The sequence below is a fragment of the Hakea prostrata genome, chromosome 11 (assembly GCF_041222555.1).
Source record: "Hakea prostrata isolate BN-2017 chromosome 11, UWA_Hpros_2, whole genome shotgun sequence".
NCBI lineage: Eukaryota > Viridiplantae > Streptophyta > Magnoliopsida > Proteales > Proteaceae > Hakea > Hakea prostrata.
The window spans coordinates 21,774,795-21,800,999 of record NC_142610.1 but is presented as its reverse complement, the minus strand read 5'-3'; the positions used below and the strand labels follow the sequence as shown (position 1 = coordinate 21,800,999).

The 26,205-nt window shown below is 38.5% G+C and overlaps 1 protein-coding gene across 2 annotated transcripts in view; it reads right to left on the bottom strand.

Moving 5' to 3' along the window:
* Window positions 1-2,034: 2,034 nt before the first annotated feature.
* The window catches only part of SAC9 (sacI homology domain-containing protein / WW domain-containing protein), a 33,808-nt gene continuing 9,637 nt past the window's right edge, over window positions 2,035-26,205 (bottom strand). Inside the window, exons 1-11 of one of the 2 annotated variants that reach the window (XM_089140222.1) lie at window positions 21,909-26,006; window positions 20,446-21,662; window positions 18,902-19,009; window positions 18,561-18,731; window positions 15,129-15,371; window positions 9,746-10,177; window positions 7,814-8,650; window positions 7,224-7,421; window positions 6,373-6,825; window positions 6,038-6,271; window positions 2,035-3,405 (exon numbers count right to left, since the gene is read on the bottom strand). In XM_089140222.1, the coding sequence (XP_088996348.1) occupies window positions 3,121-3,405; window positions 6,038-6,271; window positions 6,373-6,825; window positions 7,224-7,421; window positions 7,814-8,650; window positions 9,746-10,177; window positions 15,129-15,371; window positions 18,561-18,731; window positions 18,902-19,009; window positions 20,446-21,662; window positions 21,909-21,939 (4,209 nt within the window). In that variant the 5' untranslated portion in view covers window positions 21,940-26,006 and the 3' untranslated portion in view covers window positions 2,035-3,120. Of the gene's footprint in view, window positions 3,406-6,037; window positions 6,272-6,372; window positions 6,826-7,223; window positions 7,422-7,813; window positions 8,651-9,745; window positions 10,178-15,128; window positions 15,372-18,560; window positions 18,732-18,901; window positions 19,010-20,445; window positions 21,663-21,908; window positions 26,007-26,205 lie in introns of those variants that run through there. The other variant, XM_089140221.1, reaches the window with a different exon arrangement.

The window sequence follows — 26,205 nt, the reverse complement described above, 5'->3', positions numbered from 1 at the left end:
TCAAGCATACCTGATTCAACTCCTTGCATCTCTCTGCCCAAAAACCTAAATATTGAGATATTGTGCGAAAAGATGTATAAATTATCAGGAGTGATACAAAAGTACTGGTTAACCCCATCTGTGCACCTTTGGAAGACACTTCTGAATCCCTCAACCTTAGACAAACACACAACAAGAGCACCCAAATACTTCGAATAATTTGTGAGAAGTTCCACTAACTCAAATCTACATCCTTCTGTTTTGGGATTTAAAGATCAGTCAACTAGGTCCCAGTCCTTATAGATTGCCAAACCTCGCCTTTCTTGGGGTAGATCTCAAACTGGTCTTGTGTGATACCATGAGTCCAAGAGCACAAATGGGAGAACTGAAACAGACTAGTTATTCTTTTTTCACTCATATCTGGATCAAGATAAAATGAGCCACAGGTCACAAGCAAGCCTGCATCACACCATCTCCTTTCATCTGCAGTAACAGGAATCGGTTTTAGCCATGTAACACTCATTTCAGACTTTGAGTTGAGATTTATGTGAAAGCATAGAAATGAGGAACAGCCACTTGATGACGAGCAGCCCAAATCTGACCAACTTCAAAGACATCAGTCTTTCTATTGCTTTCAAAGTCGTAAAAAACAAAGTTCGGCCCTTTTCTTTTGATGTCGTTTGAAGGCTGCAACAGGTTTCTTAATGAACTGGGAAAATACATTGTCATTTCAGAACTTAAGCTTTCTGTATGTCTATCTATGACTCCACTATCACTTGAGTTCATATGAGCTGGAAAAGTTCCATTCTGCAGACCAACCTCCCCTTGTTGCTGATTTGTCTTTAAGCTAGTTAATGTATTAGATTCCATACCCTTCAGAAGCATTGATCTTGAAATATCACTGGATGAATCCCATTTAGACCCAGAAGAGATTTTTGCCGCAGGGAAAGATTCCTTGTTCTTGTTTCCCTGCTTGGAAGTCGTCCCAATTCCTGTCCAACTTGCTTGCCTATGTAAGTCAAATGCAGATCGATTTTCTTGATCTGAAAACACAGAGTATGCTTCCCGTAGAAATCTCAGAGCCAGCTCAGGGCCAGGGAACTTGTTTTTGATGGGTTGTAGCAAGTTCATAAGCTTGTGATACCGAGCTTTTACATCAGAGTCACTAGCTGACGGGAGAAGCTGAAGAACCCAGCAAGAGTCAACACCAATCCCAGGAAACTTCATGCTCGCAGCACATAAGACATCACAGACGACTAACATTGAATCAATGTTATAAAGTTCTGGGCAAAGTTCTTGGGCTTTAAGTAATTTGTCCCTAGCACTAACATAATCAAGGCCGACCATTAACTTCTCTGCGAGATTCTGTTCCTGGAGAGCCATCATCTCACTTTGTTTTATCTCCAACAGTTGTTCTCACTATCCTCAAATTCCACACATTCTTCAGACACACCAAATAGAACAAATCCAAATGAGGTAACAGGTGAGTGCACCTCTCTATTTTCAAGCTCTACTTGAACGGCTATAAATAATCCAAAGGACTAGAAAGGAAGAATTAGAACGGAACCGACCTAAGTAGACAGGCTTGCAGGAATTGCCTCTTCCCTGTAAATGTTGTGGAAGCAAATGAGTTATAGTTAATGAATTTCCATAAAAACTAAATTCAACTCAACTCAACGCAACAAAGCCTCAGAGTAAACCCAAGTCCTAGTTCACCATCTACATGATTTATAGACATTTACCTCAAATTTCCACACAAAAGAACAAATACCTCTCGTTGTCGACTAGAAATTACGTTTGCAGTGGAGAGTTTATTTAATTAACACCATATAAGAAGGAAAACCAAAATAACAATAACAAGCCTTGATAATTCTCACAAGTTTGTCTACTGAAATAACTGAGTTAAACTGGAAGGTCCCAACTTATCTACCCCAATCAGTCCTCTTTGAACTACTGTCACCAAAGCTGATTCTCCCGAAATATGGTTGGAAAATTCCAAAACAGAAGGAAATGGGTATTATACGAGAATCGAACAATCCTACCATGATTCATTGAGTAGCAAAAGCCAGATATCTAATGGGTCTCAAACATAAATCGAAAAGTGAAACATGGGGTTGGTATCAGATGCATCAGAACCCACAAGCAGAATGTTAGGGAAAGGGGGAAAAGAAACAAAACTGTCTTCTTTTCTACATTTGAAAATGAAATAAAGGGTTCATATTAAAGTCAGTTCTTTTGAAGCAAAATAGAAAATGCTCACCAATAACTCTCGCTTCCTTCAAATCTTCGATCAATCGCATCATTGAGGATGATTGTAGTACAGCGGAAGAAATGAGGGGAGCACAGGTTTCAGGGTAAAGAATTCAGAATCAAATGAAACAAGGTGCTCTGAAACTTGCTTCTAATAGGGAGGTGACACTGACTCCAGATGATAAAGACTCGATAATAGTTGTTCTCCTTTGAACTCCTTGGGATCTCTAGATTTTAGTTGAAAAAAGCAACAGAAGGAAAAACAAAAAGACATAAGATTCATGAAATTTAAAGCTATCATGGCTTTAGTTTAATTGCAATCGGAGGGTTAAAGTACACTTCTTCCACTTAACCAAATCACTTTGTAGATAATGAATAGAATCTGTTAGAATATGACTAAATAGCAATAAAAACTAATCACAGGAATAAACAATCTGACCTTTTTCTTCTATTGGATTCAACGATGCTCTAAACAGGACATTGTTATCAACTATGGCTCTTTGATAAAAAGTTTCCAGATCCTCAGTTATCTCGGGATGATTATGGAACTATGTTACAGGCAATCTGTGATAAGGAGACAGTGGTATACACACTCAAAACAGGTCTCATATTTTCAAATAGACCAAAGGGTTTGACTAAATATCTCTCTTGTTCTGCCTGAACTCAACAGCAATCAAAACTGAAATAAATTAACAAATAAATTTTGACACCTCTTCAATTCATTGTGCATTCTCTGTTTTTCTTCCCTTCCAACACAAATGATAACATTTTAATGAATCAATAATATAAAAAAATTGATATAGTTACACACATACAAATTAAATTTAATGACAAGGACAAGGACTACAAGGACAACTAAGCTCCGCACCCCTACTCATAAATGAAGAATATTCAAATAGCTGAAAGGCTGGCCCATTTTCCTAGTTCATAAGGATTAGCATAATAATACAATTTGATTTTGTTTGACAAAGACAACCCTGATGCCAATGGTAGAGATCTGAGATCAGAATCATCTTGTTCAGATGGACCATCAGAAAAGGCCGCCACATCACCCAGCAGTTTGAAAGTGATCCGGCGAGACTGTATCGGTCTTGGGAAATCAAAGTACATCGCTGTTCCAGGTCGAGCGTCAGGCAGACGGTATTCTCCAACAGTAACCAATTTGTTGTCATGCTCCTGTAAAATAAATTCTCAGAATCTCATCCTCTGGTGATTAAAATTGGACCTCATACAGATGTTTTCATTGAATCAGTTACAGTTTTTAAACAGTTTTATCAACAATCCCACACAAAGTGAATTTTTGAAATAGCAATCAAATACTGGACCACCTGGTCAATGAGGCATGGCAAATTAACCTGGCAAGCCTTAGATTAACTGTAAAATATTTTACAAGAACTGTTGAACATTAATGCAACATCACATAAAGATTAGAAATGGGACAGTAAATTATTAAAAAGCAATACAGATTGGGGAAAGATCCATTTCAAAATTCAGGAAGTAGTTTTCCCACAATTGCAACTGTATTGTGATCATCTGTACTCTTGGTATCCATGGAGAACTCCACCCCATCAAACAACTTGATTCATTCTCATTCAGTCATGTTCTAATCTGCTTGGTCATCTATCCAACCAAAGAAAGGGCAAATAACAGGAAGTACAAAATAAATTTATAAATAATTATCAGTTTATCACCCACAAAAACATTTTGGAGAGAAACAGAGTCTTAGTAAAACCTATATTGGCAGATTCAAGTTAAACCTAAACTGGTAATAACAGGAAACCGAAGGTTGGAGCTTGATAAAAGAAATTGATGGAGAATTGGAGACTGACGTCAGAAAACTATGCATTCAGCTTGAGAACAAACTGATTGGTAGGAAGGGGATTATAGAGAGAATTAGCCGGGAATAAATGATGCAGAAAAAAAGGTATTGCTAGATATAAAAGAACATTCAACCTGTCACTGTATTGAAATTAACCAAAAAGGATAACCAACAGTAGATAAGAGCAACTGCAGTGAGAGCCTAGATGAATTAATGTAGTTTTGTGGTCGACTTTATAGGGTTAGATGTGTGTGTTATTATATGTTAAGAGGTACTATTTTCATAGCCCTAACTTTTTTTAGTTGGTCATAGATGTATATTCAGTTTTTACATTAAAGTTGCTCTTTGAAACGAGAACTCAGAGCTGCTGAGCTGGGTAAGAAACACCAGAGATACAGGGGAAACAGAAGAATGCACAAGAGCCTGGGGGTGCGGGGTTTGGGGGGGGGGGGGGGGAGGACACAGCCAAACAGGTTCTTCAAAAATCAATTGCAATTCTCAAAGCTATCAACAATACTGGGGAATTGCATCATATATAGAGAAAATTAAGACTCCAGAAATTAGACTCACTCTCTAACTAGGACACCATTCAAGTAAAGAAAATAAAAGGAATTAGGAACCAAATTACCAAACATCATATGCAGCTAACTCCTAAAATAAAGAGAACAGAAAAATCAATAAAGAAATTATTTTCCCAAATAATATAATTCATAAAATTCTACCACCACTAGGACTCAAATAGGATCCAGTTCATCTTCCAATAGGTCAATCCAAGGCAAAGTATCCGCATCAACTCCCCAGGAATTCTAAAAAAAACTCATCCACCAGTTCTGGCAAAATATTGATTTTGATGGCGTGATGATTCAGTGCATCTCTAGGTCAACTCTTATGATCTACTGATGATCCAGCGACCAGGCTTTTGTATGGAAAAAGCAAACTTTTGTGATGTAAATATTTCTATAGGACTGTACTTAATGCCACTAGTGTATATTTAACTTCTACCTAATTTGTGAATATTTTGCTTCCCTTGTGTTGTATACTTGTATCAGAGACAGGGAGTTATTTATCACTTTTGTATCTGAGGAGATGACCACCTAGGTCGGTTCTCATGAGAGTAGTGGTACCGAAAAGCCAACTTGGATTTGTGAATAGGGGTTATGACCCTACTTGGAGAAGTGTCGAAGAGTGTAAATCATACAGTGGTGTACTTAGGGTCTCTTGAAGACCTCTGGAACCACAGGCTGTGAAGAAGCCCCTATTTTGGTTGCTGGATTTTCTCCTCATTCCTTGGACACCACCTCTGGTGCTTAGATTCTGAACCACTGATACCCAAAAAATCCACTATACCAGGCCAACAGCTGTGGCTGTAACCTTAACTCCGTTCATGATATTAGTCCTAATGAGTTTAGCAGAGTCATGAGCTCCTTCCCTCCTGGCTGGTCATCTCTGGTGTGTGGGATTTCAGGATTCAAATTTGGGCTTTCTAGGAGTGATCAAAGCCCATATCTTGGCCCTATGCTCTTAAAAATCGAAGTTCTGTTTCTGTTTTTGCTAAAGCAAGTCAAAGAAATTATTAAGTATGCATCCATGGTGAAAATTCAAGCACTTCTACCATCATATACAATTTCTTTTGGCAACCCATGCATCCAAGGAATAAGCAGGCCAGATGATTTCCTATCACATCTGACACACTTTTTCAAAAACAATATTGATATATGCAAGGTCACACTTAACAAACAACATCACACATAACAATTATGTATTCTCTATCATGCAATTATCTATGCACAACCATTTGATTCCAAAACTAGCAGCACTGTTGATAATCATGTTTCCGAAACTACTAAAGGAAAATGCATCTGCAAGAAAGACAGTTTGCAAGAAAATACGTTGTTGGTCCTGGTAAGGTAATCCACTAATTATTATATTGGATAGGATAACTTGGAGAAAATGAAAGTAATGCAAATGAAACAATTTACTCCTGCCTACCTGAACTGCTGCTACTTTTATAAACAAGACTGCAGGAGAAATATGTCTCTCTTCCAAACATATTAAAGAACTGTCCTGGTTACTCAAACTAAAGGAATGTGGTGAATGTATGATTCGGGGTCTTATCACACTAAAAGCATCAAGACGAAATCCAGCTAACTGAGGTGAAGCAGGTAGGAGATACTGTTCCAAGACCATATCGTTGTCCATCAGTCTTTCAGCCTCTATTGGAACCTGAACAAAGAAAATGACATAAATGAAACTTCCCACCAAAAAAAAAGACGTGATGGGAAGTTAAATTTGCAAAACTGGCTTATCATAAAAATATTTTGTACCTTGAAACGATTTAACAGAGGGGCTCTATCCAACCACGCTTTTACGTTTATGTTTTCTGGCCCTTGGGGTGATATTTGTCCTTGCTCATTCCTCACAGAGCTCCCAACAACTAGGATCCTTTTTGCATGAAGGCATGGCTCACTTTCAACAGTACCTCCAAAAGAGGCGCGGCGAGGAATTTCGGCAAATGGGTTCTCATCTAGAGAAAGAAGGTTGAACCCTTTTTCTAAATTAACAGAACTGGAACCAAGCTTTTTCAGTTGGAGTGTCAACCAAATGATACGACACCGAACACTATTCCGGAATGTGAATCTCACATGTCTTGGAACATCATTCCCTTTAACCGAAGGTTCTGATCCATAAAATTCTGAAGTGATCATGGATTGTACATCCCATTTTCCCATGAATGAGCGTTCATCCTTGTTTATCTTATTGCTAGCCCATATTTGCACCTGCATCAACATAAAGGGGACCTATCAGGGAGGAAGAAAAGCATATGGACATCCAAAGAAAAGGTCAGAGAGCAGACTGATTAGCCAAATCTTGCTGAATAAATTGATATTGAACCACCAAACAGAAGGGAGAAATTAATTATTAACAGAAAGATAGGACTTAGCCTACTCTATAATAGCAAAATAAGAAATTCTATACAGACTACAGTATTATAGGAATGATAATACTGTAATCTAAATATAATCTTCCAAAATGGTTTCAAATGACCATGCAGAAAAATTGCCTACAAGCTCATACAAGACAACCTACATTACATTCTAATGAATACATACACAGAAAATACAATATTATCTGTTGAGAAATTCACATAAACATAGGTATATATGTAGATACTCACCATAGGACAGTCACCACCGGAATAGCCACATGGGCTAACAAGTAAAATGACTCCAGAGACATCAGATAGATTACCAAGAACAATGGAAAATTCAACAGAGGTAGTAGTAGGGCTAGCTCTCCAATACAAATGCTGTGACACAGAACCAAGAGGAGCAAGTAACGACAACAACGGCGCTGAGCCAATGGCAGTTTCAACCTGCAATAATATGTAACCAAGAAAACATCAATACAAGATGGCAAAAGAATAGAGCACCTAAGTTCTAAGAATCAAATGATCCAACAGTAACGACAAGCAGCGATAACATGCCTCCCAGTTCAAATTTTGAAATGGGAAAAGCAAAGAATAAAAAAGAGTACCCAAAGCGAGCTAATCATGACTGTCAAACATAAAATGTGAAGATTAAAATAAAAGTTACACAACATGGACGTACATCATTTAATTTGAACATTTGTTTTATGAATTTTAGACATGGTGTCAACTACCAACACCAACATACTTACATACCCACTTCATACAATGGATAAAACAAAAGTCAGAAAGAAAAAAAAGAAGTCTACAAAAATCTGAAACAAGACCCCAATCCATACCGAATGTAAGAGGCTGGCAAATGGAAATTCAGCCAGTGATTCTTCTCCACCAAGTAGCTTCCTTAAGAAGTCATAAGCCTGAGGACCATCTGATCTGTTCTTTTCAAGAAGAAAGTCTCCTGATGGAACTCCTAACAACTGGTATATTGCCTTCTGTGCTGCACTATCTGCACGGGCATTTCTGCGTAAGCTAATCAAGACCCTGACATAGTCTAGAACTAATGCTTCAAGCACAACATCACTGCAACATGATTTACAGATAACCCCATCTATAATCGATGAACGGTTGGTAGAAGGACCATCAGTTTGGCTGCCAGGGCTTGACTCACTCTGGCCTGAGTAACCATTAAATGATATCTCCTTTGAGTTAAAATTTGAAAGCAGAAGAGCCCCCCTCCCAGCACAGCATACCTTGCAAACCTTTCTTCCACAATGAGAACATACAAATACAGATTGTGAAGGTCCTCGAGTTGACACCATAGAGGACACGTTGGAGGAAGGTTCGGTTACCGCACAAACCTCACAGCTGGCACCAGAGCAGGTCTCTCCGATTCCAGTAACATTCCAGAAATCTATACAATCATCATCATCAACTCTCTCGAGGCCAATGGAACCATTAATTTTGTCCTCAAGTGCAGCTTGTCCCAACAATGCAAGGCTGTTTGCAACTCTACATAGCTTTCCCACGAAATAATGATCAAGTAAAGCATTTGGGTTCAAAGTAGCTGGATCAACACCAACTGATAATAAAGCTCTGTCCCTCTCAGCAGCAGAAAGGTTTGCACGGAGACGTTCAATTTCAAGGATCATAGCTTTCGTGAAATCAAGCTTCCTGTTCTGCAAAGTGGAATAATACATATAAGTTGATGAAGCAGCTCAAATTGAATCATGTGCATTCCAAAGTGTCATTGTAACTAAGTGACCATCACCCAAGACATTAGAGGGGTGCTTAGATGACAATGCCTAGGTGCCCTATGCGTGCAATATATGATTATATGTAATATAACAATGAAAATTCTATATGATTATATGTAATATAACAATGAAATTCTATATAATTATTTTTGTATGCAAGATTGAAGCCATGTCACTGCAATATAATATAATTATGTGCCAGTAACAGCCTAATATAAGAAATTTAGCATATAGTAAACAAAACATAGTAATTTAGTATGAATCAGGGCAGTAACCGTACATCAGTCTAACCTATTGTAGTGCTTACAAGATTAAGATTGTCTTGGGCCCAAGAAAGAGCCTGCAAGTCTAGGCCATGCGTACGCAATGACTTGACAAGCATTATCTATTAAATAAATGGAAAACTAGGGTGTCTGACATAGTTAGCACAGAAGCAATGCACAAAGAGCAGAGAGGGTAAAACTCAAGTTGATACCAATTAAGTGAAGGACGTGTCGGCATAGGCTGTGCCTTGTCAATTGTTGTGTCTAAAGTAAAAGAAGCTTTAAGAAGGATGAAAGTGGCCTTCAAAAAGGAGGAGAAGGAGTCCAAGAGCATCAGAGGGTGAAGGTAGAGAGAAGAGTGGTCTTTTGAGATACCAAAGGAGTAGACTGAACAGGCTCCACCAGGCTATGGGGAATGCCCAAGGGGTGCCAGGAATTGAGCTAGAAGGAGATATCATTTCCAGGTTGACCTAGGAGAAGAGAGAATGACATGCCTTGCCTAGGCCTTTTGCCAACTAGCCGACCCCATTTATTTGGGAATTATTGTTGCAGTACATGCATTAAGCTGGATCGTGCCTGGGCACCTAACATCCAAAAGGTATTGCTTGATTGCAGGAAACATCTTGAAGCCTGGCTGCAACTTGAACCTTAGTCACATGCCTAACTGCACTTTAATATGACTTCTAAATTTATCATAAATCTTAAATAAAATAACATTATCAAACAGCATGAATCAGTTAACATATTAGCATACCATCTGTGGACCAGTCAGGGCCTTTAAACAACTTATATAATGATGGACACTGCCATCATCTTTAGGTCTCCCATGTTGCAATGCAGAAGAGAACTTAGAATCTGCATCAGGAGCTGAGTATTCTATCACAGCATTATCTAGGAAAGCAAGTGGGTCGCCTCCCCCATTGGTGACATCAGTTTTCTGTGGTTGCTCAATGGATTCTGGAACCATGTCATATCCAGTCAAAAGATCCACTGAAGCAATTGGAGGTGCAAGTGGTAACATATTTTCTTTGGAGAAAGATGCAGCACCAAACGGATTATTATCAGCATCACATAAAAAAGGGTTGGCTTCTTTCTGACATTTCTTGGCATGATCCCAAAACTTTGCACTAGGACCTTCCTTTGTAAATATGCCACTCCAAGGAAGAGAAGCTCCCAGTACCTCCACCTGTGACAAGCTTCAAACATTAAAATCAACAACGAAGCAACAAATCACCTGCTAAGAAGGGGGATGGGAACTGTACGCTCAGAGATGTAACAACTACAAAACCCATTATATATATCAATCATAGAGTAAATTAGAAAAGCCACCAGTCAAAATCTCAAAATGTGAAATATGAAGCTTACACAAACATGTCTAGTTACACATTTTGCAGGGAATTCAGGGTTAATTCTCATGTATGCTTTATCGTTAAAATGAAAATCCTCTTCTTCAACTTCTTAATGTTAAAAAATAAAATAAAAAACACTATATTTACTTCATGCAAGCACTTCAGTCCATAGTTTTCAAGTGACTCAAGCCATTGCCTATGTGTACCTTGACTAGAATATAAATAACTAAATAAAATAACTTAAATCTGTGTTAGGAATGGAAAGGCATACAAATGTAAATTTCATAATTATCAAATGTTATACATGGATCATCACTGAGTCAAAGATATTGTTGTAGAGTACAATTCACCCCTCTCCATCCTAGAGTGCTAATGCTTCCATGCTTGTATGACACTGATTTGGCCAAAAGTCACAAAAACCTAAGTTTTCGCAACGCGTTCTGTCAAAACCAGTTAAAGTGAACAAGATGTGTTGCAACTTCAACCCTGTTTGTTTGAAACCTGACATTTATTACTAAAAGAATGTACCAATTTGGTTGGAAGACACCAGTGAAGCATTTCATGGAGCTTTCCAACAAGAAGCAAGCTTCATCAAAGGTATGAAAACAGGTAAGTCTCTTTTTCTTTCCTCTTTTCGTCCCCTCTGGCAGTCACATTGGTGGCAGTTGCAGCTGCCTCGTATACTTCTCCAGAAATGGCTACGGCTGCTGCAGCCACTTTTATTCCATTCCAGAAGCAGTGGGGTTGTGGTGCCACTCAGCTACTTCCTTTTCTTCATCTTCTCCAGCAATTGCGGAAATGGTGATTGCTATGGCTGATGCGGCATCTTCCATGTATTCTTCCATAGGTGTAGCAGACATGTTATTTTCAATAAATTCCATTAGCCACCCCCCCCTCCCACCCAAAAAAAAAAAATCAACCCAAAATTATATTTCCTTTCCCAATTTTTCCCTTGAATTTCAACACTGGACACTTAAGACAACTGGACGATGATCATCTAGAACTTCCAAAATGCCTTGCTACTGACAGCACCTACGCAAACCCACATCTCCCCCAGAAAGGAGAGAAAAAGAAGAAAAAAAGAATGCTGCTGATATGTTTCAAATTTAAGCCGACTGTTTATATGATGCTACAGTGCTTCCAACCCTAGGTGATATGCCAAAATCCTTGCATGAAGCGAGTTATTTCTCCTGATTCAAAGGAGATCCATCAGCTTAGATAACTGCAGTAGATAATGATCAGCTAAAATGAGACTCCAGAGACAGAATTACAGGGTTGAAGATCAACCAGAAAATTCAAAATTACGTGAATATCAAATAACCAGTGAGGGATGAAAACTGCAAGTACTCCATTTTAATGACGCCTGCAGCCTAGATTAATGTTGTATAATATCCACACATGCTGTAATCAGGAACACCACTATGAGGACAACCTCTAGTTTTAACTCTTCTTTTTTCTCAACCACAGTTATGGGATACACAGCAGTGAGAGGTGCTACAAGCCTACAATCCACAACAAGTTCCTAAGGGAATTTTGAAAACATAAAAGTAATGGTAGGTGCTGAATTAAAGATGCCAGGATACCATGTAACAATACCAAAGCACTAGAAAACTATACTCCTACAAAAACTGTAACAGAAAGGGAGGAAGAAGAGAAGAGAGAGAGAGAGAGAGAGAGAGAGAGAGAGAGAGAGGAGAAAATTCTGTCCATAAGAGACATCAAACATGAGTAGGAAGATAAATTGATATCAACAAAAGAGAGTTACAAACTGGGTCCACTTCTACTAAACCAACATTGAGAGAATAACAAATATAGTTAAGTAGCTATCTAAAACCCAAAACACCCCTCAAGAAATTACACATAAACTTAGCCCATAAACCACACAAACACTTCTATCCTTGGTTAGTAAGTTCAAGTGGGTTTTCTCTAGTATGTCCAAAGTCTTCCCCATATTTCTATGAACAAGCATGTACTAATTTAAAGAGTTTTTCAGTTATTAAAAATAACAGCAGTGCCAAAAAGTTAGATAAGTATACCACTAACTAGTTCTTATTACCATTTTCCTCAGATGATATAGCTGTGATATTATCGTGACTCCATTTTTCAGCTCTTTTCTAGGTTGATAGCAAGGGAATACGTCAGTGCAGCTTTAATGAGGTGCCGTCACATGGTATTTTCAATTTGAAACTATAGAGCATATCTGATGCAGAGTGGGCTTCTTTATTCATGATAAGTCCAGGCATAGGTTCTGTACATGATAGGCCTTTGATCCCATGGGCTTCCTTTTACTTAATGCTCAACATGCATAGAACCTAATCCCAGACTTAGGAAAGTAAAGAAGCTTAAATTGGTGATGATCTGCATCAGTCTTTTTAGCCAACAAAAAAAAAAAAATGTTATCTTTAGCAGATGGAAAATAGTAAAACCTATCAACAGATTGCAAAGGAAATAAACCCATTGATTTGGTAGTTTTCTATCCCCAATTTTATTCAGAGAAAAAGAAGTGAGATAAACTCACTCTACAAAACCCACAACCTCAATATAATGCATTCCACAAAATATGAACCTCAAGTTTAATATGTTCTTCTGAAACAGCCTCTCCATGAAGTGGATAAGGCTGCATACATTGGGACCCTCCGAGAGCCCTCACTGGTGGAACTCTCATGTGCGAGGTGTGCCCTATTTATTTCTTGAACTGTAAAAATAGCCTTATACCCCTCAAGAATATCAAAGTGACAAATAAATTATAAATAATAGAAAAATTCACACATGGGTCCTCTTAGTGCAAAAAATGACGTCTAGATCCCAAACTAACACACACCCCGTCTCAACCCATTAACCTCATTCAAATTTCAAATCTGAAAGGACCAAAATAGCCCCATACCCTATTGTTATCAACAATATAGGTGGATGAAGGAGAAGTCCCTTCACCCATCTTCTTCCTTCACCCTGCTGGAACTACCTAGAACCGCCCTGCTGGAAACCACCCCACAAAAGAAGAAAGGAAAAAAAAAAAAGGAAACCACCACCACCACCCCGCCCCCCATGCCGGAAATCACCCATCACCATCTCCTAAATTCAAAGCCAAGTACTCTTGCTGCAATCACAAAAGCTACCTCGTCCAGTGACTTGGCCTCATATGAGATGTTCCCATTTTCATCATCTACTTCAGGTATGGCTGTGTGGCAGATCGCCAGTAAGTGAAGGAACTTTTGAATGACACCTGAGTGTGGCTCATTAACCCATTCACCATTCATGATCCTTTCATCCTTGAAATTGAAACCTTTAACTTTGTTAGGGTTTTCATGATCAGCAGAATCCTCAACATGAACCAACAGAAACCCTTGTCTCTTAGACAAGCCGTTTCAATTTCAGTGATCCCACGACCGTAAGCTGTCACAGCTATCGAACACTTCATGAACTCCGTGGAATTCAGGTTAGAGTTCCTGTCTTGTCCAAGAGTATAGCGTCAACTTGGCTAAGTTCCTCATTCAAATTTGAGGTCCGAGCTTGTGCAGGCTTATCAACTTTGTCATAATACATGTATATATCTTGGTTGATGAATCTGCATTGAAGAAGCTTAACAATTTCTAGGGATACATACAAGAAAATTGATAAAGTCACCATACATCATCACCACAGTTGACAATCCCACATCCAACATTTCAAATTGGTTGTAACCCATTTTTAACAACTCCCGAACTTTCATCATGGCTTCCCTATAAAATTTATTCTGTATTTAAGCTGAAATTATCAAATCCCATGAATTATATCTTTCTGAGGCATTCTCTCAAACAATTGAGTATCCAGTACATTTCCACACTTGCCATACAAACTCAATGCCTCACCATCACCAACTTGGCCCTGCTGGAAATCACCCACCACCGGTGAAAAAAACCATGAAATGGTCCATTTGAAGATCCTTTTGACCAATTAATTTCCCTTCCCTTCTCCCACCTGCAACCCATCTCTTCCTCCACAGCCATGATCACCATCACCATCCTGCTGCCGCCTCCTTCTGTAGAGATGATTCTATTGAGGGTAAATTCATGGTGGGGAGAAGGGAGGAAAGAAGGTGGGATGGGGATGGAAAGGAAAGGGGATGAGCAGTGACTGAAAATAAAAACTGATTTGGATTTGAAATCAAGGGTTTTAGTTATGTGGGTGGGGCAGTGGTGGACCTGGTGGTATCCCCCCCCTTTGCGGGGTGGTTTTTGGCAGTAGTTCTAGCAGGGCGAAGGAAGAAGATGGGTAAAGGGATTCCCCTTCACACACCTATATAGTTTGATAACAATAGGGTATGGGGGTATTTTAGTCATATCATATTTATTAAACAAGTTGAGAGGATTTTGGTCTTTCCAAATTTGAAATTTGAATGAGGTTAATGGTCTGAGAAGGTGTGTTAGTTTGGGAATTGGGACCTATATATAATTTTTTGTACTAAGGGACCCAACAATAGTTTAGGTCTCACCAAGAGGACCCATGCGTAAACTTTTCTAAATAATAAGAAGATAGATAAACATAAACATAATAGGATAGCATGTTGCTATTCCCATGCCCATATAAAGGAAGGTTGGTGTGTCAGGTTAGCAGCCGGCATTACTAAAATCCCTACTACCTTAAGCAAAGCTTTAAGCAAGACTTCCATTCAAGAAAGTGGATACATGTTGCCAATCCCATTTAGTTGAGATTAGGCTGAGTTAAGTTGATCTGAAATAAGTATAAACTAACAAAGAGTATTTAATTTAGAATATTCTGGATAGTGCACTTGCAAAAGCAGCTTTGTACCTCACCAATGGTTATAGGAGTTTTTCCAGGAACAGCAGGATAGAATGTAAGAGCAACCACACGGGTAAGAAAGTCCAAATCACCCTCCAACTCTTCAAATTCATACAGTAATGAAGGCCTAGATGTATCTTGAGCATGAAGGCGTGCACCTGCACCAGTGACAGCCATATCCTCTGGACTTACTGGTCCTGCTAAGGGTATCAAAAGATTTGTCCCATTTACACATTGTGGTATAGAAGCTCCCTGCAAAATCCATGCAGATAAAGAACTGAGTAAATCCTAACAATGTTTAGAAATTTACTTGAATAAAAAGCATCTAATGTATCATCATGTAAGAAATCAGAAGTGAAAAAATTCCAACAATGTATTAGAAATAATTTGAACAGACAAAAAAAAAGTAATGTTTCGGACAGGAAAGCATATCCCAAAAAAAGCCACCAATAAGTCACTTGATGCCCACTAAAGCAATTGAATTCCGAAATGCCAATAGAAAGGGAGCAACAACAGGGAGTCATGAAAGGCCAACAAAAGTACAAAACCTAAACCTGACCTTATACTAAGGGCGTCCGGCCAAGATAAGCAAAACTATGCCAGAAGTTAGTCCATTAGGGGCTCAAAATCCAAGGTTCATCTAAAACGAGTTCTAGTAGAGTCCCTACTCTCATGGCCGTAAAAGTGGCTTCATATGGGAGGATTCCCTTAAGTCTGAACGCAGTTTTCCTTTCCATTTTTTCTTTCTTTCTTTTTTTTTTTTCCTTCCTTTTTTTTTTTTTGGGGGGGGGGTTGGGTGGTGTTTGAGAATAGGGTTGCGATGAGACCAAGGGAACATTGAAGTCAGAATTGAGCATGATTCCTGTTTGATATGGTAGCAAAGGATGGACAGGGTCCAGTGGTAGGATTCAGCAGTTACTTATACAGGAAATGATTGGGAGTTGAAAATGAAACAGTGAAGAATGATAGGAGTAATGGCATGATTCGGAGGACTAGACTCTACACATAGTATTGGCAGGCTTCAGGAAGAGGTATTAAGATCATAAACAACCATAAAGCTGTGTAAGGATACGTTGTTTTCTAGAATAGAAAATACAGTAGTATACATAATTGATCAGGCTTTGACCCTAATTATTTACTACAATCAATTAAATAACAGGTATCCTGTATTCCCCTATATCAAACTCAATTTAAAAAAATGCATTACATGGCTGATCAGTCCATATAATTATAAGACTAATGACTCCCTAAGTTTCAATTTCTAACAATGAAGACATTTTAAACTTTATCAAATCCCCTATACTCCTTGAGTAAGATTGCAAAATAAATAAGAAATTCCAGGATCTACTTGAACCAAAAAAATAGAAACTAAATGTTAACCTAAACCTTCCCCCCCCCCCCCCCCCACACACACACACACAAAAAAAAAAAAAAAAAAAAAAAAAAAAAAGGGCAAACCTGGTGTGAAAGGCTACAATACAAGCAAAATCCGAATAAAGAAAATAAATATAGCACCTAAATCCAGTATAGGGTCACTAACCCCACAAGGCCACAATATGGAGTTTATTTAATAAATTGCTTCACTAACAACTTATGCCAACCCACTTAGACCATCAAAGCCTTAAAATTGGTTTAATTAAGCCCAATCAATTGAAAATAAAAAATAAAACTAGGAGTCTGAATCAAATTCAAAAATAAAAGTAGAACTAAACTCCAACAGGACTTTGAATCAAACTAGGTATCATTTGATTTGACTAGAGGACCCAAAATGACCAAATTACCCCTTCCCAGGTTTGGCTTCCTCCTTGGGCAGTAAGGTGCTGGGCAGCATCCCCAGGCCCTGTTTTGGCTACTGGGGGCTTTTCTGGGGATTGACCCTTCTGGTTACATCAGGAGGGGAGTGTGCACACGCACAAGCTGTGCAGGCAAACTTTTCAACGAACTCAATATGCCATTCTTCTGCATACTGGATAACATGATTTCTCGCTGGATTTCTTGCGGATTTCAGCCAGTTTTCACTAGCAACTGTTCTTAGCACATCTACAACACCAAAGGAAGATCCAATCAAAGCCCATTTCAAGTAGATCTTCAACCAAAAAGGACAATGATGTTGCTTGGCAACACAGAGTCCTTGCAGATCCACGGGCCCAGAGGATCACACGCAACTACTGTGACAAAGCCCTCAATGGAGGCAAACACCAGTTCAAGCGACACTTGGTTGGTGGCTACTGTGACACACCCATGTGCCCTACTTCTCTAATCTTGTGAAGGAATATATGGTAGACCACCTCATGGAGTTGGAGGGCCGACGTGTAGCCACCAGTATACAATGTGGTTGTGGTCATGATGTTGCTAGAGCTAATGGTGGAGCTAGGGCTAGATTGAATATTTATCTCATTCCATGATTGTCTTATGAACTTATGAGTTATGACTCATATAAAACTTCTAATGGTTGTATAATTTTATTATTCTATTCATGGTTGTCAAGGCGGCAAGGCGACCAAAGTGATTGGGGCTCCGAATAGGCAATAAGGCTACAAAGCGGCGCCTAGGCGGCAATAAGGTGACCAAAGCGGTTGGGTCAAAATTTTTCAATACAACTACTTTCTATAATAAGCTAAACAAATATTCAATAGTGACATTCATCCCAAAAAAACAAGCATTCAAGAATCATAATTATGAAAAATTATTCAAAAAAATAACACAAACATAAGTTCATCTCATCAAACCATGGTTGTCAAAGCATTTGCCTAGGCATTTAATGATTCATTGATTCTTGATGTTGAGTATGGCTTATGCTTCACATTCTGTTGCCGACGGGCACGGGGGTGGAGCAAAAAATAGTTTCTATGTCGTTTTGGGCCTTGAAGTTCCTTTGCAGATTGGGCGTCAATTAAGCGGATTCAAAACAAAGCGGTTGAAAAAACGCTTTGTCGCCCAGGCGAACACTTTGACAACTATGATTCTATTCTTGAGAGTCAAGATTGTGATACCATATGGATGGAATTTAAATGATATTTAAGTTATTTGATGCATTTGATACACTTGCTTTTCATTTATGCCTTAAAGGTTCTATATTTCATGTTATATAACCATGTTGTCCCTAATCCTACAGCATTTCTGTTTTAAACTTAGGGCCAACTTAGAATTCACACTTAGGGTTGTTTTCTCACAAATCTAAGGTCCCCAATGTTTCAAAAGGCCTAAATTACACTAACTACCAAGTTTGAGCCCAACCTGGACCTCAAAACCCATTGAGATGGGCCCTCAAGTTGGTCGATCAAAATTCCCATATCTCAACCAAGATCTCGCCACCTTGGCCGAGATCTCAATTTTCTGGCCTAGCAACAGCAAGTTCTCCAACCATGCTGAAAGCAATGGTAGAAACCTCTTTGAAACAAGAGACTTAGCAGGCAAGTACATGGAAATAGAAACACATACCTCAACAACAAGCTTCAGCCCATCTAAATGGGGCCCCGTCCTTATATCAACTGTGCCTGGAAAAGTTGAATCATCTGCACCATGTGAAACCGTCAGAAGAAGCTGGCAAACATGGCAAGGCTCTCGAAGATAAATAAAAAGTTCAACAACATCAGCAGCCTGGGGACAAACCTGTGAAAATGAAATGCATTCATCATAAAGTTTAACAAATAACAAGATAAATTCAATGAAAAAAAGCTAATTCCTGCAAGGACCAAACTTCTTTTTTTTTCTTTCAGTGCCCCAAAAAGGAAAACAAATTAAGTTTAAGTTGCTGATTTGAATGCAATCAGAGGGCACACCCATATTAGCTCCTTCCTCTTGAAACTTAAAAGATCAGCTCCATTATTTGAAGTGGCAAACATGCTCACAACTGGTTTCAAAAAGCAAGCAGATGGCCGCGAAAAAACCTGAATTAGTAAGCAACAAATTAATAATCAAAGCCAAACTGCTAGTCATGTGACTATAAAAGCAAAAGCATGAAAAAGAATTAAAGCTTTAAAATGACACAAAAATATCAAATTGATGCAGACAGATAGAATACATAAATTCACAAAACCCAATATTCTTTTTTTGGAAAAACAAATACAAAAAGGAAAATCTCTTAGTACACTATATTTTGCTGAAATCTGTATATGGATCTCATACATGCTCAAATATGACCTAGGATAAGCAATTAAACGAGCAAATATGAGCAACTAAAGCACATCATACTGGGGAGCAAAAATCAAAGCCATGAGAAAAATGTTGGTGTGTTGCTTGTTTTTGCCAAGTATCACATATAAACAGAATAAATGACCTAGATATATGCATTACTTCTTTTTTTTTTAAAAAAACATATTAATTTGTGCATCATTCCTAGATTTTTATCTTTTTCTTGAAAAGAAAACAGTGAAAGTTTTGGTATAAAGATGACAATTTTATTTTTCTTTAAAATGCTTCCCCCCCCCCCCCCCCCAAAAAAAAAAAAGCATCCCAGCAAAGGGACAGGCCTTGGCACAATGGTCAGTGGACCACAATTGTAGCCTGCGATCAAAGTATCAAAATAGCCTCTCAGCAAAAATTGCTGCAGTAAGGCTGCTTAGGAAAACTGCGCTCCTAGACTCTCTATGGAAGCCTTCGGCACCACGTTCGCCCTTTTAATAAGCATGCAATTAGATAGTTTTCATGTTCTTGAATGATTTGCAAGTGCTCAGTTTTTCCTATTCCTGAGTAGAGTTTTATCATCTTGAATAAATTATGGTCCATATAAGTATCATTATGTTTGCTACAAAATACTCATCACTAATAGATACATTTACATAAGTTATTACTTACTAGCAGCATAGTAGAGAACAGTTACTTAAAGTATATACTCAAGTGTATGCTAAATACATAACATTTACTCATTACAAGTATATTTAATATTTGAAATATACATATTGCTTGCAAGGGTTGGACCTTCAAAGGTTAACTTTAGACTAATATCCTAAAACCTACTTGCTTGATTGCCTCCTCCAAATAGGTTTAAATTAAAAAAAAATAACAAAAAAGATGCTACCAAGACAGACATTCTGGCATTAGTTCAATATCACTATTATATCTAAGGTGCATTATGCTTAAAAAAAACTAGTTTTGCATGTATCAAAAGCATATATCCATGTATGTCGAAGCAAATGCAATCCCTCCAGAAGGATATGTCATCAAAACATCTCTCAAAAGTCTCATATGCTAACCTACATTGATACTTAAACCCTGATCCGAGGTTTACACAGACCAAGCAAAAGAGACAAAAACCAGTATTAACAATAGCGGCCCCGCCCCTATACTTTGCTGAAGCTACCTCAACAAAAAAATGATGACATACTTTTAAAGGATGAAGTGCTACTGATGGAAGATGCTTGAAAAGCCTCATTCCAAGAAACACTTCCAACTGCTTCTGACGGGAGCTATCCACAACTGCATTTTTATATCTTCTCTGCAGAGTGATCCTCATGTTCTGTGCAGCAGAGAACTGTTTGAATTTGCTAGATTCTTCATTAAAAATACTAAGAATCTGGCTGTGCATAGCTTTGGAACCAGTATAAAGTGTTGCATGGATATCACCAGCAAGCAGAAAAAGGTCTGCAAGTTGAGTCACAGGAGACAATATTGTTGACCTCTTGAATTCATCAAATGACATGTCAAATCTCTTCCAAGGTTTGTCAGGACATGGATGAACCCAGGTTGTGGTTCTAGTATTGTGATCAATGTAGTATGTTTTCCCTGTAACAGCATCAGAACGCTTCTCCCAGCCTGGAGGCAAAGGAGCAATATACCCACCATAATTATTTACCGATGGATAACCATATGCCAAATCAGTATCCAGTGATATCCCTAGTCGTCTACATTGCTCAACAAAAACTTGAAGTGATCCAAAAAAACTAGCAGCATTAGTTCTGTCCAAAGAATCTGCACAATTGAAACGAATCACCCCATTTTGATGTGTTCTTAAGCAAAAGGCACCTTGATAGTCCTCATTACAGAAAACTTCCCCTTTACAATCCTGAAGTTGCTGCCGTTTACATAGATAATCCCCTTCAGAAATGCCAATAGTTATTGTGGCCTGTTTCAAGAGTTTCCACAGTCCTTCAATTGTTTGCTGTTCACCTTTATATTTTATGCTTGCATGCCAATCGTAATTTATTAAATGAATTCTAGTGTGTGGAAGTTCTCCAGTAGATTTTATATGGTTTAACGATTCCTCAAAATGCTGTACCAAAATACATTCTGACTTTCCTTCTCCATTTCTCAGTAAGTTGACACACAAAATAGGCACCAAAGGCTTTTTCTTCTGACTACCTCCTGCAGGTATTTCTAAATTGCGAATCCCATATCTCCTACTTAACCTCTGATAGTACTGTAAACTTCCTTGATAAGGCTTACGAGATGAAACATAAATTTCTGCTTCTGCAGCAGTGATCTTTAACTCTGCACCCCACCAGATAGGTATTGTACCCCTTCGCCAAATGTATGTGTTGAAAGGGACGCTTGGACCACTCCTCCTAGGTACCCATACAAGTTGCTCACACTCGACTTCATTTCCTGTCAGATAGACATTTACAGAGAGTTCAATGACATTTCACTGCACTAAAACTCAATGTATCAGGTAACAGGATTAATCAGCATCTCAGAGGTGCCAAATGTATGAGTCAACACAAATAGACAAGGAAGAAAAAAAAAGGAAAGAAAAATTTGCATAATTAAATGGTTAACCACGCTCAAGAGAGACATGAGATTAAAAAATGGGCACTATGATATGACAAACAGAAAAGGTTGAATAACACCCACCAGGGTGCCAAACATGCATCATCCTCTCCATTCCCTCTTTGGAAAGACTCCCTTGCGCTCCTGTGTCCAGCCTTATGATTGGTGTATACTGCTATGCTACTGAAAGCTGGTATCATACCCAACCCACTCCCCATAGTAAATACAAGGGAAGAGAATCCTAAAGGACTGCACAGCCCACAGAAAGTGGTAGTTCAGATATTATGAAAACAAAAGTTCCATGTCTCTCTCATTTACACGACAATCAAAGCCCAAAGCAAAAGAAATTAAACATGAAATGTCAATGGTGTAGGAATTATTTACTAAGGGTACTTTAGGAACAAGTTTATTTACTTAGCATCTTAGATTGTATTTTCTCTTTTTTACTTCTCAGCTTCCAAGGGAGTTGTATGTAATTCCATATTTTATGTTAGTGAAGCAATATAGGAGTTGGAGAAAACATTCTTTAATACAAAACTCATTCTACTATATTTTCTTTTCTTATTCTTCTCTCTCCTCACCCTCCTCCTATTCCAACCTTCTACCTTTATCATTTTTCTTCTCAATGCACATCCTCGAACTTCTAACTTGGTATCCGCATATGCTTTGTTTGACAGTCAATTTTTTCTCTTGCTTGTTTTCTTTCCTCCATTTGGAACCCCAGCTTATGAGGGGGTTCCAAGGAAAGGGACCATCATGGGCATGATCGAAGAAACCTTCAAAGAAGCATAAGTGAAGTCCATGGAGACACCAAAGGAGGATTTCAATTGAAGAAAGAGATACTTGGAGTTCAAACCAATCAAACGCGTATTCACCAAGCTTTCCCCAGGTCTGGAACCTTTTCCTTGTTTCCCCTCCATATAAGACCTATTTGGCCATCTCCCTCTAACTCATTACTCAAAATCATACTGTACAAAGAAGGAAGTAGAACATAGCACCGCAAGCTCTGCATTAACAATTTGTCTTTCTTTCATCTAGGAGGTGCCAAGCTCCTAGGAACTGCCCAAGGCTCATCTCAATTTACCATATGGATTCTATAGTTAAGGTTTTTATTTGCAACAGCCCTGCTGCCTGTAGCCAACGACTATGATATTGCCACATATACTAGAACAGATCCAACGGTGGTAAGAGAAATGTATGGGAACATATGTAAATAAATTTTTTTTTTTTACATTCAAAGGTTTACAACTTTTCCAATTTACAAAATGACAACCCTCGTTTCTGGCGACTGCTTTGCAAACAAAGCTGAGGGTGCCTTCACGTCCAGTCGTCCTTGCCATCATACCTCCAAAACGAGAGCTCCACGGCATGGCTCGCAAGGACGAAAATGTATCCTCCGGCAGCGCATGCTACCACCACGCAACCCACCCGGCACCGCACGGCTCTAGTTTTTGTTTCTGCTGCCCCCGAAACTGTAAATCTAATTTCTAGTTTGTGTTCTTGCTTGGGAAGGCCGGAAGGTGAAGTTTAAGAAAGAAGAATGGATTTAGAAAAGTTGCATTTTTTCAAAACCCTAGTTTTGTTTGATCCTCAGGTTTCCATTTTTCATTTTCTCTTTTTCTGTGGCCACTGCTAACAGACAAAGAAACCCTAGAAATGAGGAGTGTCTGTGTGTGCGTGCTAGTGTGAGGCTAACATTTAAAGAGATCTAGATGGGTGATAGGAAAAGTAGAAGGTATTCCCTAGTTTTGGTGCTCAACGTGTTGAAGCCCCGCGTTGAGTCAGAAAAAGTCTAGGGGCTTCATTTGTAAATTCAAAAATATTAAATATTCAAATGTAAAATAAAATACTTGTTTTTACATGGATATCCCCAGTTCCCCACATCTTCTACCACAAGGTCCACAACCGTTGAATCTGTTCTTGAATAGGTGGCAAAATCTCAGCCTTCAGCAGCTGCCAGCAGCAGCGCTGCAAATAAAATCCCTATAGTTAAAGGCAATATTTGTTACAGCACAACTGATTTCATGTTGACCGCCCAGTTCAGCCAGATTTAGTAATTTTCTTCTTTTAGCATTTGGTTAATGCAGTTTATAATGTTTTCAGTCATGAAATGGTTGTGGCATGCCTCATATGATGCCTTGAGTTTTTATGAGATGATGTTACTCTTAGAGGTACTTTGCTTGAGCGAAATTTCTCACACTTGGAACATGTATCCCTGCTGCTGGATTACTTTGTTGTGTGTTGAAGCTGTTTGTTGGTTTGGAATTTGTTTCATATATCATTAGAGTGTCTCTCTGCACTGTGACCAAATAATAACTGTTGATGAGATGAAGATACACTATGAAGGATTTGATGGAGAGAATTCTTCTTTGAGACGTTGCCTTTTTCGAGTGCTGGACAGTGATAAACATAGTTATCAAAGCCATAAAGTGACAACGCGTTTGAAGGCTTCCCAAAGCTCCTTGGCAATTAGGCAGCCACATGGCATCGCCTTGGTGAACAAGGCATTCTAGTGTAATTTTTTTTTTTTTTTATACAACCATTTTATGTGGCACAAATAACTTAGTAAAACTAATATAATTTTACTCATAAGCTAGAGAAATATTAAAGAGATCCTAATAGTACAAGACATTCATCAAAAAACCACACAAGTTCACCTCATCATAAAACGACAACAGTATAGCACAATAAAATGCATAAAAATGTGAAAGTGGTAACTATAGTTTACCTCTTTTCTGTTTTAAAACTCCAATAAACCCAATCTATTTCTTGATTAGGTTTTCAGGTTTTTTGTTCCTTCTTTTGTTTATCCTAAATTGATTCCATGCTTCTCATCTCATGGTTACAAAGTAAACCACCAATACATGTTGTATCGGAGAATGAATCTTTATCAATTAAAAGGGGGGGGGTGAAAAACCCAAGAAGGATGGAGATTAAACACAAATTGTCCAAAAGGAAGCAATCCAGCCCCTATGACAACATATGGAAATTCAGAGGTGACACTCGGGCGTCGCCTAGAGACACAAAGCAGTTAATTTTCTGCATGCACATAAAACAATCCAATGCCAAGGCCCTCCCAAAACGCCTTGACACCTAGGCAACACTATGATAACCATGATGATAAATAAATGTATTCTTGATTTGAGAGGGTAGAACAAACTTTGGGATGTATTCTTCTCTCCTCTTCCTCTCGGTGAAATCCAGAATTCTTGATTGGCCATGGACATAGCCTTAGGGTGAACCACGTAAAATACTTGTATTATACAATCGTTTTGAGTTTTCAATTTCACTGTTTTGCTTTGGTAATAGTTGTTTCATACCTTATCTCTTATTTAAGTTGCTTCTTAGGCAGAAAAGCTTTGGACCAAAGCAAATTAGTCTTGGAACTCAGATCGAGATGAACCGGGTGGAATTGAATTTTGGGTTTAATTGGATATCTAATTATTTCACGATTAGTTATTGAGTTTATCTTGTTATTTTCTTATTTTAGAATCCCCTATGGGCTTTAGTTAAGGACTAGGATTATTTGGTATAGGAGTCTTACTTCATCTATATACACTTATGTAATAAAAGTTATTTTTTATGGAATAGAAAGATGAATTAAGCTTATGCTTTTGTGTATGTGTGCGTGTGTGTGCACTCTTCTACCCTCTCATGAGTTTTCTTCTCCCTCTTCCCCTGCAAATCTGGTTTCTTCTCAGGTTTCCTCACTTTATCTTCTCTCCTCCTCTATTCTGTCCCCCATTAGCTTCACCTGAATCAATAATTGATCTGGTACCAAATATTGTGTGGAACAACCTAGGGTAGAGACCATATACAGGATAGACTAACACCCGGTTTTGACTTTGGTGCAATTTATAAAATCGAAGGATTTCAACTGTCTTAAAAGGGCCTAATATAGGTTCTCCTACTAGTGTCCATATGGCCCCTGAAACCCAACCTCAAAACTCCCTAGAGAAAAATACATAGTTTCAGCCAATAACTCATTTCAGGCCAGACTGAAACCACGCCCAAAAGCAAAACCTCAAACCACATAATGCTCTCTCTATTAAGAGAACTAAACCTGCAACTTCATCTGTGTTCATTCCTACCATTAAATCCTGTTTTTTTTCTGAACATCCTCCTTGATTATTTAGTTTCCGTTTAGAGTATATGTTTGAGGGAATTCCTAGGACCTGGAGTGCAATTACAACAACAACAATAAGCCTTTTCCCAACTAAATGGGGTCGGCTACATGGATTCTTGCCCTCCAATCGGTTCTGTTCAAGGCCATGCTAGATACAAGCCTAAGCTATACATATCCTTTCTCACCACTTCTCCTAAGGTTATCTTAGGTCTCCCCTCTCTTCTAGTTCCTTCATTGGATTATATCACTTCTCCG